The sequence below is a fragment of the Xenopus laevis genome, chromosome 2L (assembly GCF_017654675.1).
Source record: "Xenopus laevis strain J_2021 chromosome 2L, Xenopus_laevis_v10.1, whole genome shotgun sequence".
Lineage (NCBI taxonomy): Eukaryota > Metazoa > Chordata > Amphibia > Anura > Pipidae > Xenopus > Xenopus laevis.
This window is the reverse complement of record NC_054373.1, coordinates 171,653,821-171,667,182: the sequence shown is the minus strand read 5'-3', so window position 1 is coordinate 171,667,182 and position 13,362 is coordinate 171,653,821. Positions and strand designations below refer to the sequence as shown.

The 13,362-nt window shown below is 40.5% G+C and overlaps 1 protein-coding gene across 1 annotated transcript in view; it reads right to left on the bottom strand.

Annotated features, from left to right (window-relative positions):
• Positions 1 to 8,082: 8,082 nt before the first annotated feature.
• ouro1.L (ouroboros 1 L homeolog) overlaps positions 8,083 to 13,362 on the bottom strand; it is a 32,801-nt gene continuing 27,521 nt past the window's right edge. Inside the window, 2 exon segments of the mRNA NM_001166440.1 lie at positions 8,083 to 8,178; positions 10,775 to 11,103. Of these exon segments, the coding sequence (NP_001159912.1) occupies positions 8,156 to 8,178; positions 10,775 to 11,103 (352 nt within the window). The 3' untranslated portion in view covers positions 8,083 to 8,155.

Genomic DNA, 13,362 nt, shown 5'->3' with positions numbered 1-13,362 from the left:
AGAACAAAAAATAAGAAAGACGATGACTATGTTGGGAAATGCTGGTTATCATCACTAGACACAGATAAAAAGTTTCTGAAAGTTTAGAGAGTTTCAATGACATTTTGCAATTGCAGAAAAGCCTTAATCAATATTTAGGAACTTTTAATATGTTATAGAATGGCTAACTCCAAGCAACTTTTAATTTTTTCTTTTTTATAGTTTGAAAATGATTTGCCTTCTTCTTCTGACTCTTTCCAGTTTCAAACAGGGGTCACTGACCCCATCTAAAAAACAAATGCTCTGTAAGGCTACAAATGTATTTTTATTGTTACTTTTTATTATTCATCTTTCTATTCCAGACAGGCTCTCTCCTATTCATTAGTGATGGGCAAATAAATAATATATATATAATAATAATTTCCCCATTTCGCCGCCATGAATCAAATTTCCTATTTTCAGGATTTTTTTGTGAAAATGTCTGATTTTCACGTTTTTTGTTAAAACCATCAAATTTCACGATTTTTTAGTGAAATCCTTCAAATGTCACGATTTTGTAGAGAAAACCTTCAAATTTCACGATTTTTGAGTGAAAACTTCCAAATATCACGATTTTTTTGTGAAATAGGCCACATTTCAGTTTTTTTTTCCACGAACTTTCCGTTTTTTGCGAATTCTTTGCCGTTTCGCGAATTGTGCAGAGAATGCGCAAATTTTTCGGTGAAGCGAAACGAGAGAAGTTCGGCCATCACTACTATTCATATTCCAATCAATACATGGTTGCTAGAAAAATTTGGACCCTAGAAACCAGATTGTTGAAGCTGCAAACTGGAGAGCTGCCAAATAAAAAGCTAAATAACTCAAAAAAACGAATAATAAATAAATGAAAACCAGTTGCAAATTGTCTCCGAATATCACTCTCCACATAATACTAAAAGTTAATTTAAAGTTGAACAAACCCTTTAAGCCCAAAAGTTTCAGTTACAGTGTGTGAGTGCCTTGCTCCAATTTCACATTAGTCCAGGACAGGCTTTAATTTTACTTATAGAATCAAACTGCATATAAAAATAAAAGGCAGTTGCTGTAAATGTTCACAAAATAGTTTTTCAGGGCCGTTTTAATGGTCGGAGCCGGTACAATTCTGAGTTATTTGTTATAAGTTATATAAGCAAAGCTAATGGGTATCAACAAGGCCTCAAATGCTTTCAGAGTGATTACAAAACATTTTTAAACCTGTAACATCTGTTGGATAGTTCACAGTCAATAATAATAGAAGCTAAATTAACCTTCCAGGAGCAGTAAGACCAAATGAAAGGGTTTTCATATGCATTTAAATATAATGTTACCTTGCACTGGGAAACTAGGGGCTGTTTACTTGTGCAAAAATGTCTGCAATTGCCCAATTTTTTTTTAAATTTTGCACATTGGTATCCTCAATTGGGCATTGCCCCAAAACAGGCCCTGATTAGGGGAGCAGTTTATCAAATGGCTGCAGATTCTATACCAACAGCCAATTGCAAGGGTCAGGGTAAATGGTCTGATATCCGCACCATTCCACTTAAGTCGAGGAACCTGCCAGGGATGCCCACTGTCGCCCTTTCTGTTCATGTTGCCCATTGAACCCATGGCCATAGCCATACGTGAATCTAAACAAATCACTGGTCTGACTCTAGGCCCACTCACAGAGAAAATATCCCTGTATGCTGACGACCTGCTAATATATCTAGCAGACACCCAAAGCTCTCTCGCTGCCCTACTTAGCATAGTAGAACAGTTTGGAGTATTCTCAGGCTTTAAAATTAATTGTAAAAAATCGCTGTTATTCCCCATAAGTAATTAGGCCCCTCCTACCCTCAGGCCCAGGCCTAGGGAGGCATAAATTAAGGGGTGGCATGCCGCCCTGCCGCAGCGGTAGTTTGCGATGTTCTGGAGCACTAAGCGTTTTTAGCCGCTTAGTGCTCCAGTGTGAAAAGATGGGCAATTCTACGGGAGGGAGGGGGCGCCAGAGGACACTGGCCTCCGGGCGCCGTGAGAAGAAATCCACTCCTGCCTTACCCTCCCTCCTAATGCTCCACTAATGTGGGTTCAGGAGTTTAAGTATCTTGGACTCAATATACATGTGGACCTCTCCCGATTTGTACAGAACAATCTTAACTCAATAATATCAAAGCTTGAGTCTGACCTCCAAATCTGGGCGAACCTCCCCCCTCACACTGTGAGGGAGAATTAACCTCGTTAAGATGATATATCTCCCTAAATTCCTATACCACTTGCACAACGCCCCAACCTATATCCCCATGTCGGTATTTAAAAAAATCAACCCTTTATATGGAATCGGAAAGTGCCGAGAATTGCCTGGAAGAAACTCACGGCTGACAAAGGAGAAGGTGGTTTAGCCTTATCTAATTTCCAACTATACTATCTGGCATCCCAAATATACTTCCCAAATATACTATCTGTATTGGTGGTATCACCCTGACTATATAATCCCAATATGGCGTTACAAGCTTATATAGCAGGGTCATTAGAAAGCTTAAAAGAACCTGCCCTATCGCAAACTCCCATCCACTATTACTACACCCCACAAAGCCTGGTGCCAAGGGCTCAAACGTCTTAAAAAAGAATCCATTCGCCTAACTCTCTCCTTGCCACTGTGGGGAAATTCTAACCTATTGGCCACAAAAGGGAAATAACACCTGGGTGACCTGCTAACTAAAAACACTTTCATCTCATATCTGGAGCTCAAAGCCAAATGGGCTCCAGGGAGCTACTTTCAAATCCGGCATGTATTTAGGGCCCAATTGAATACTCTCTCCCCAACCTTGACCACCTTGGCACTGGAAGAGTCCTTATTGGTAGGGATGTCGCGGACTGTTCTGCGGCGAACTTGTTCGCGCGAACATCGGCTGTTCGCGTCCGCCGCAAGTTCGCGAACGTCGCGCGACGTTTGCCAATAGGCGTTCGCGTCAAAATCGTTCGACCATCCAACCATTCGGTCGCTAAAATCTAACGATTTTCGTTCGATTCGAACGAAAATCGTTCGATCGAACGATTAAAATCCTTCGATCGTTCGAATCGAACGATTTTCGGATGTTCGAAGTTCGCGAACTGTTCGCGAACTGTTCGCATTTTTTGCCGGTGTTCGCGAACGGCGTTCGCGAACACATTATCGGCGGTTCGCTACATCCCTACTTATTGGTAGAACAACCTACTAAGCTTGTGTCCAGACTATACTACAACCTATTAGTCAGTATCCCCCCCCCCATTCCATATAGCTCAAAACAAATGGCGGTTGCAGATACAGAGCTCACCCAGGACAGCTGGGATGAAGTCACGGAGACAATGTATACTAGCATAATACCAGTCAGAGATAGACTGATTCAGTATAAAGTCTTCTATCCACATTATACAACCCTATGGGCAAGAGAGACAATGATATTTGCCATAGAAGTGGAACTCCAGTGGCTAATTTCATACACATGATTTGGGCATGCCCAATAATAAACACCTATTGGTCTCAGGTAATGGCCGTCCTAGCTAACACCCTTGCCTTTCCACAGGTGCTTTCTCCACTGGTGTGTCTACTGGGAGTAGTGGACCAACTAGTGCTGCCCATGCAAGAATGAGATTTAGAGCATTACTGTATTATGCCAAGAAATGCATAATTATGCACTGAATGAGAGCCACCCCTCCCAAAAGGGACTCAAGGAGAAAACGTGTCAACAATGTTATACCCTTGATAAAGCTCACATACGAAGCTAGAGGCACGGCCCGTAAATTATAAAGATAATGGAGCCCCTGGTGGGACTTGTGTGTATAGTCAATCTGCATATAAAGAAATAAGACTATGTCATAATGTAAATCAAATCAAGTGACTTGTTAATGTTTATTCTTCATGAAAACAAATAAAGCATTACCTTTAATAACAAGTTCTAAAAATTTGAAAGTAAAGGCCACGCAAACCTTTAAAGAGGTGGTTCCCCTTTGAGGTAATTTAAAGGGGGTTATTTATCAAGCTCTGAATATGCGAAATCTGAAAAAATCCGATTTTTCGGACCAAAAAAAAAAAATTTGAATTTTTAGGGATTTATTAAAGTCCGATGGTCTGAAAAATCCGAATCCAAAAATCCGTCATCTCAAAGCTCTCAGGGTCCTGTATAAGTCAATGGGGAAGGTCCCAGTGTCTGCGCTGCTGTCCATACCAATAACCAATGATTTCAGGGATTTCGGACAAAAAAGTCAGAAAACGTATTAGTTGTTGCGGAAGAGTCCGAAAAATTCGGACTTTTGCAGAAAAGATCAGAATTTTTCAGATTTTTGCCCGAGCCTATTTTTTCTGACTTTTTTAATGACAAGTTCCATTCAGGAATTCGGAGTTGCTTGGATTTTTATCTTAGAAATACTGAGATAAATTCGGAGCTTGATAAATAACCCCCTAAGTATGTCATAGAATGTCCAATTCCTAGCAATTTTACAATTGGGCTTCATTATTTATATTTTATAGTTTTGGAGTTATTTGCCTTGTTCTAGCTCTTTCCGGCTTTAAAATGGGGGTCACTGACCCAACCTAAAAAACAAATGCTCCGTAAGGCTACAAATGTATTGTTATTGTTACTTTTTATTACTCATCTTTCTAGTCAGGCCTCTCCTATTCATATTCCAGTCTCATATTCAAGTCAATGCATGGTTGCTAGGGTCATTAGGACCTTAGCAACCAGATGGCTGAAATTGCTGCTGAATAAAAAGCTAAATAACTCAAAAAACACAAATAATAAAAAAAGAAAACCAATCATACTAAAGTGAACAACCCCTTTAATACAAAACAACGGCAGGTAAAAGTTGTCGAGGTCCAATAGAAGTCAATGGGAGCTGCGTTAATTTCATTGGACTGTTTTCAATCAATTTGGACTTTTAGAGGTTTTTTGTATTTTTTGTTTTTTTTGCTAGGAATTGTCCGAAAAATATTTTTCAATATCGTTCAGCGCTATTTTCTGTTCGTACTTTTTTTATTTTGATCTTTTAAGAAATGTCGTGATGTTCGTGGTTTTAGAGAATAAAAGGCACTAAAGTTTGCCCAGAAGCAGTAACCAGTGGCAACCAATAAAAGGTTTGCTTTTAAACATGTACCCAGGAAATGCTACCTGCTGATTGGTTGCTATAGGTTACTGCCCCTGGGCAAACTTCGTGCCTTTAATTAAATAACCCCAAGTGAGTTTAGTCGTGGTTTCAAAAACCGCTAAAGCCACTAAACTTCGACATTTGATAAATAGGACTCCACTGTCTTGCTTTTGTACACATGTTTGGGCAGTTGGGCAGTTTGTTGGCACAGGCAGAGGGGAGCTCAGTTTGCCTGGGAATTGAGTTTTCAGCCTCATCCAACAGAGCTTGTAACATTGCCTTGATAATACAAACAGTGCCATCAGCACATACATTATTGATAACGACAAATGTATATCTGAAATGACCAGTCGATCGTGAACTTCAGTTGTGACACATGCTAAGTGCCCTGGAATCCTCATCCAATGAGAAGCACACAGGGCTTAAAGTAACTGTTTATTCATATATCACAAATTCTTATGTTAAAGGGATTCCCGAGTGGCTATAAAGCCATCAAAACACAGTCGCTGGGAATAAGGGCATGTGCTTTAAGCATGACCAGTTTCATCTGTCTTTTTATAAAGGGCCTGTAGGTTGCCATAACCTTCCTGTACCATTGAAGAGTGTATTGCAAGTTCTTTCAACTAGCCTTTTCTTTAAAAACATACAGGTGCTCCACCTTTAAGTTAACTTTTAGTATGTGTAGAATGGCCAGTTCTAAATACCTTTTCAATTGGTCTCCTTGTTATAGTTTTTTAGCTAATTGCCTTCTACTTCTGATGCTTTCCAGCTTTCAAATGGGGGTCACTAACCCCATCTAAAAACAAAGGCTCTGTAAGGCTACAAATGTATTGTTTTACTCATCTTTCTGTGCAGGCCTCTCCTATTCCTATTCCAGTCTCTTATTCAAATCAAGGTCATTTGGACCCAAGCAACCAAATAAATAAATATTGAAATAAATCAAAAACCACAAATAATAAAAAATGGAAACCAACTGCACCCTCTAAATCATACTAAAATTTAACTCAAAGGTGAACAACCCCTTAAAAGTAAAGTCAACTTTTTTGACCTGGTGCCAATCTTGTGATGTCAGTGTAGTCTTTAGCTTTTGCCTTCTGAACATGAACCACAGTTTCACTAACATAACTATAGAGAGCGAAATCTGCTTCGGGCCCCCTGCCGCCATACTTGTACCCACCAACATCCTACTTACAAAGAATCCACCAAGGAATCGCATTTGGATGTCATGGGGGGTGTAGCCTTTGCCCTGCTCGCTGTTATACCACTATGCACTTGTTTGCCTTATGTTTATGGATCTCAATAGAACTAATTGTAAATTCCCAATGTTTAGTGATTCTGGGTATGTAATGTATTCGGGCTGAGCAGTCAGTAAGTGGCTTGGATGATACTGTCATTTCTCTTGCCCCACAGTCAGTTACCAATGTTTTTTAAAGGTATCTGCAGGTATTAAAAGCTAGTCTTATTCAGCCAGTCTTCGGTTTTGGCAGATTGTTTTCCTAAGGACAACAAATCTTACTTATGAACATTGTCTAGTGTCTTATCTCATCCATTAGTAGGGAAGCCTTCAATAGCTGTAGTCTCCCACATTGTCTATATATCGGGGCAGTGGTTCTTCATACTCCAATGGAGCAAACCTACAGTGGCCTTTCTTGGCAGTCTGGCACTGTTTTGGTGTCAATGAGCACATCATTAGGAAGCTTCTCTGGTGTTTGAATCAATCTACCGTAATTGGCTAGGTGAATGCTGGAAGCTGAGCAGGGCTGGTGGGAGAACAGAAGGATCCTGGATGAAACATATTTGGAACTCAACCCAAAGTAGGCACACCAAAGGCTGCCCCTGCCAAGCTCATCCAGAACAAGATGCCTGGAGCTCCAGTGCCACAATGAGTAGAACACTAAATACCAGACACCCAGAAGCAGACCATCAATGCTGAGGAGATATCCAGAACTTTGGCACTGCCTGTGATCTCCATGGAGACAGACCTTAAATATGACCCAGTGAATAAGCCACTATTAGAGTAATACTGGCAGAGCTACAAGAGTATGACTCCACTCAGTAGATTATAGAGGGACAGGTCAAAGATCCATTCACCCTTGTGTGGTCTCTGGTGTTATGTTGCAGTTAAGTCATACATGCGCAAATTTGGTTGTCCAGCAGACCAAGAAGTTCTGCTGGTTTCAATCATCATGACCAATCACCTGGCAACATATCACACTTCATGCGGTGGAAGAGTAATGGGGTGGAAACTAAAAACTGAATTTGCTGATGTCAGTTTTTGGCAAGAATTTTGGTTTGAAAGAACAAATTATGAATCTCCCAATATAATATCCTTTGTGCCTTATGGGATTATATGTTGGCTATCTCTGCACTCCACAAGGGTAAACATAGGAAGGGGAACAGATAGTAACCAGTCAAAGACAAAAATAAAAGCAAAGGTTGAATTTATAAATGCTTTAATTTCTTTATAATTCTGGTGGGGGAATACAACCTGCTCAGAAATGTCCTATACGCTCCAGTAAAAAAAGCCTTTGCTGGAGACTGGAATAAACACTTCTAGCAATGGTTTGCGGATGGTACTTTTCAATTTTTTATTCAGCCAGTGTTTTGGTCACAATAATCATTAATACCACATTTTTTTTATTATTGCCAACATTAAGCCTGACACATATAGCCAGGCCCTTTTCAGTTCAGCGAACAATCTCCCATAAGCCAAACGTCCTGCCGTTCAGTAATTAGAGATTTATGTGTCAGGCTCAGGGTTACATGTATAATTTATCTTTCATTTGAAAATAACTGCTCAGTATTTAGAAGCAGGCAAGAAAAGAGCCTCTCAATTCACCGCAAGAATGCTCAGAGGACTAGCACACCATACGCACACACACACAAAAGGTTCCCCTTATTAGAAAATATTAAAGTAGAGAATTATGAAGAGCTGAGGGTCTTCTGTAAGTGCAGATATAAAATCAGGCGCAGAGAAAATCTGATGAGTTTCAGAATTCATTTATTCATTCAGGAATTTCTCGGGAATGTGGGGCAGATGTCGAGACTTTACAGCTCTTCAGTAGGCGGTGGAAGAAGATACTGAAATAAAATCAACAGCGTTAGAAATTACTGTCCATTAAAGGGACACTATAGCCTCAACATTTTCCTGCAGAATTATGCTTAGTACTATACTATGGTCTGATCATAATTATAATTATGGAGAGGTGCTTTTTTTTTTACTTCCCCTTTGGTTAGTTGGTTAGTTGTGATGAGGTAAGGCCATGCCCATGAGCAGCTAGGTAAAGATCCTTGGAAGGGAGAATAGAAGTGGAAGGCTAAGGGTAGAAGATAATTAAGATTTAGGGAGGTTTAGCCTCCCCAACACAATATCAACTGGTTGTGTAATGGAAAGCTTTCTATTGGTAGTCTCCGCTAACAAAAAGTCATCCTCTTCCCGTAAAGCAGGTTATAGTCAGCAGATCAAATGCCTCACATTTCTGTTTTTTGTCAAAAAATTAATTCTATGGAGTGGCTGTCGGCAATAGTTCAGTAGAGATACTGCAAATCATATATAGGGTTATGTCTAGCAATTGGCAGGTAGCGTTTACTGGGCCTGTACTGGTGGAAATCAATCCTCTGATGGGTGTGGGTGACCAGACCAAAGATTGCACTTTTATTACATTACACACAGTTTTTTTTTAACCCAAAAGGGCTGTTACTAATCGCAAATCAACAATAGAGTATCTTCTAGAATTCTAATGGTGCAAATTAGCACCTGCTTTGACAAGTTACGCTTACCCCCTACCCTACATAGACCTCCCTCCCCCCAGCCTAAGTGTTATGCCGGGCAAATGCCCCTAATGTTTTAATTACCCCTCCGTGCAAATTCAGGCATTGGCTTTCACGGGTGCCATCTTCAGCCGCTTAGGTAATCTTCGGAATGGCAGGCGCTTCTGCAATTTTCGTGAGTTTCGAAGCATGCGCAGTTGTTGTGAAACAGAAAATTGCTCCAACTACACATTCGGCGACACACTGGTCTCATTCCGAAGATTGCTGAAGAGAAGATGATGGCGCCTGTGAACTCTGATGCCTGAATCTGCACCGAGGGGTAAGCAAAACATTAGGGGCATTCGCCCGGGGTAACAATAAGGCTGCTAGGTCTGTAGGGTAGTGGGGTAGGGGTTTTTTTAACTTTAGGGTTGAATTCTCCTCTAAGGGGACACTGGATAGTAGCACCTCCTCCATTGCTTATGTGGGCCCTGCCCTTTGCATGTAATTCATCAATGTAGCTTGAACTGGCACATTATCACTAGGCACAATTTCTAAGGAGCCTGTATAAGCACCAGTACCATTGTAAAATGTCAATTTCATGCTGGCAATTTAGCATGGGATTTGGTAGTATGCCTGAATAACTTTTAAAATGAGCCTCTTCCAGAAGGCCGTATGATCATATTAGGGTCTCTGCATAGGTAAGTAGCAGGGTTGTACAAGTGGGAGGCAGATGTCAGGGCTTGGAGGAAGCAGTAGCTGGCTTCAAATCCTGGGGGTGATGGCTGGCACCCTTGAGTAGGCAGGGACTGCTCAATCTCATGCAAGTTCTACAGTCAGGAGAGCAGCCCATTGGGTTTTTCTTAAGTCAACAAATGTGATTGGGGAAAAGTAACTAGCGGGGTGTAACTAAAGAAGAAGCAGACCCTCTTGGATTCACTTGCAGGGGTTAGCTGGCTGGCATGTCAGGTATCCCTGAAAGGCGTGTGATGGTTACTATCCATGGGATAGGGCTTCCATGTTTCATTGTAGGTTCAACCAGAGATTTGTAAATTATGTAGGGATGCACGGAATCCAGGATTCGGTTCGGGATTTGGCCAGGATTCAGCCTTTTTCTGCAGGATTCGGCCGGATTATTATGCAGGCTGAACCTGAATCCGAATCCTAATTTGCATACTTCCACAAAACAAGGAAATTAAACATGTTTTCCCTTTCCCATCCCTAATTTGCATATTCAAATTAGGATTCGGATTAGGTTCGATATTTGGCAGAATCTTTCGCGAAGGATTCGGGGGTACAGCCGAATCCAAAATGGTGAATTCGGTGCATCCCTAAAGTTATGTTTGTACTTCTTTACATTTCTTTACAGTTATTATACATCTGTGGCCTTTTCAGTCCCAAACTTGATGCCCTTTTATATTTCCTGGGGCTTAAAGTGGAGGAAGAGGCACAGCAATAGCTATCATTTTTATAATAATATTTTATCTTGTTTTCAGGGATATTCTACACATGTATATTAGTATCTTGTTTTAAGGAATATATGAACTGCTACAATAACCCCTTCTTCCAAACAAACCCATGTATATTGTGATTTATAACAGTCCCCTGCTGAGAATCATAAAGTCATCTTGTAGTGACTTGTATAAAAGCTCTTGACCTTGTTCTACCGCAACTTCAAAAGATCTTAACATTTACTGAAGATGAGCATTTTTATATATATACAGTATATTCATTTACAAGTACAAGGTCATTAACTCAAGTGTTCATCTCCTGCTACTTTCCTGTTTTGAAAATATTATCATATTGCCTGTAATTATAATACTGTTTACCTGTATTTCCAAAACATAACATTTTTAAAATACAAACTATGGGGTATTGAAAGAATGCATGATGCATTACAAGTGACCATTAACATATTAAAACTTACTTGAGCTGGAGTTCAAACTGTAACCTCCTGTAAAACTGCCACCACCAAAACTCAGGCCTCCGCCCAAGCTTAGTCCACTGCTGAGACCACCGCCAATTCCACCTCCAAGTCCTCCACCAAATCCTGCACCAAGTCCTCCGCCAAATCCTCCACCAAGACCTCCGCCAAGTCCTCCACCAAGACCTCCGCCAAGGCCGCCGCCAAGACCACCTCCAGCACCCAGACCCGCGCCACCTCCAAGGCCAAATCCAGCTCCACCACCTCCAGCAGCTGCTCCACCAACACTAGATTTAGACACCTGCACAGTAATGCCGCTTCCACTGGAGAGCCTGAAAAACAGAAGGCGAGTGTTATATGTAGTGATGGGTGAATTTGCGGCGTTTCGCTTCGCCGGCATCTCATTTTTGATGCCGGCGCCCGTTTTTTTTGCCACGAATTTTCGCGGGTGTTTCGCGAATTCATTCGCTGGCGGCGAATCGCGCAAATTCGCCGCGAATTCGCGCCTGGCGAATAAATTCGCCCATCACTAGTTATATGTTATTATACATGACATTTCTAGATTTCATTGTACAGAAGCATAACCAACAAATAATTTAGATTGTACTATGTGGCCTACAAAAAACCTTATAATATAGACATAAATTATATGTAAATAGTTCCGTTGTATATTTATTGAGCCGCCTTTTTGTGATGGTCTGTGTGCTCCCTCATTGGTCACCAGAGCTTTGTCAAATGATTGTGACACCCGAGGCAAGCTCCTGGTTTGCTCTGTAGTTTTTAGGGCATCTAGAAGATCAGCATCTACTAGCTTGCTAACTGTTATTGAATAGCCCAGTGTAGTGGATAACGTATAGCCATATATGAGCTATAGGAAGCCGTCAAAGAGTTCTGTGACTATATAAAAGCCATTAAGCCTTATACAGGCCACAAAACTCCACGGAGACTTGGCATATCCTTATACATGATAGCAGGGGAGCACCGACTTATATAACATAAGCGATTAAGATTAATGAGAAATGATTGTGCCCATTCTTTATTCTCACCATTAAATATAGATTGCTTACATAGGCTGCATTTTACCGGCGCATAAGCATCATTGCCCTAGATATTCACTGATAAATGAATGAGAAATGAACCTTGCAGCTAAGCATTGCGGATACCTAGACAGTTCATCAAAATATATTCATGCATAAAAGAATGCACCTACAAATCAAACACATTCCTTACAGGTTTTACTATTAGAACAATTGCCCTAGAAAAAAAAAAAAAAGAAAAAAAAATATATATATATATCCAAAGGCAAAAAACCTTGTTATTTGGGTGCTCCAATAAGCAATGTGTTTTAAGTTATAGGGGGTCATTTTCTGAGAATAGGGCAGGGTGCCAAGTTCAAAAACTTCAGCAATCCGCCATATTTTTTTTTGAGCATTAGGACTGCACATTTAATTTTCCTTTGTGAAAAGATGACTCCTTGCCCCTCCACGGTGAGCTGCCATGATGTTCTTCTCTAGTCCCCCTAGCTCTAGTTTCTAACGACCCAAAGAAAGTGCCAGTTTGTTCCAGACAAATAAACAGGCATCAGCAAAAGAACAGGCAGAAATGGAATAAACTGTAGATTCCATCAGTACTAAGGGGGAATGCAGATAAGACAGCTAGCAAACCATACATGAGAATATCAACCTCAGGATATAAACTTTGCTCTTTTTTTTGTACACTCTCTGCAGTTTTTATTCACCGTCTTATTCTCTGCTCTCAAATCACAAGCTGTGAATAAATATCATTCAGAGAAAAATGACTCTGCATTCCGCTCTGCTTTCCATGAACGTGTTGCAGAGCTTTAATGTCCAACCGGGAGATCCGCTGCGCTGATTTACAGCCGTCTACAGGGAAATTATTCCCCCCTTAGATCTGAATTCTTAAATCATTAAGTTAACGTTTAGTATGTTGTAGAATGGCCAATTTTAAGAAACTTTTCAATTGGTCTTCATTATTTCTTTTGTATAGTTTGTAATTTGCATTTTACAAAAGCTCTGTAAGGCTAAAAATGTATTGTTATTGCTACTTTTTATTACTCATCTTTCTATCCAGGCCTCTCCTATTCATATTCCAGTTTCTAATGCATAGTTGCTTGGGTTTGGACAGTAGCAATCTGATTGGAGAAATGCTGCATATAAAGATAAATAACTCAAAAACCACAAATAATAAAAAATCAACTGCCAATCGCATTAAATTATCACTCTCTACATCATACTAAAAGTTAATTTAAAGGTGAACAATCCCTTTAAAGGAGAACAAACCCTTAATAAAAAAAACCCTACCCCCCACCCTACATACACCCCCTCCCCCCAACCTAGCTGCCCCCTCCCGGGCAAATGCCCCTAACTCTTTACTAGGGATGCACTGAATCCAGATTCGGTTCAGATTTAGCCTTTTTCAGCAGGATTTGGATTTGGCCGAATCCTTGTCCATGGCCGGACAAAATCCTAATTTGCATATGTAAATTAGGCGTTGGAAGGGAAATCACGTGACTTTTGTCACAAAACAAGGAAGTAAAAAAAATTTTTCCCAGCTTTTCATTTCCCGTCCCT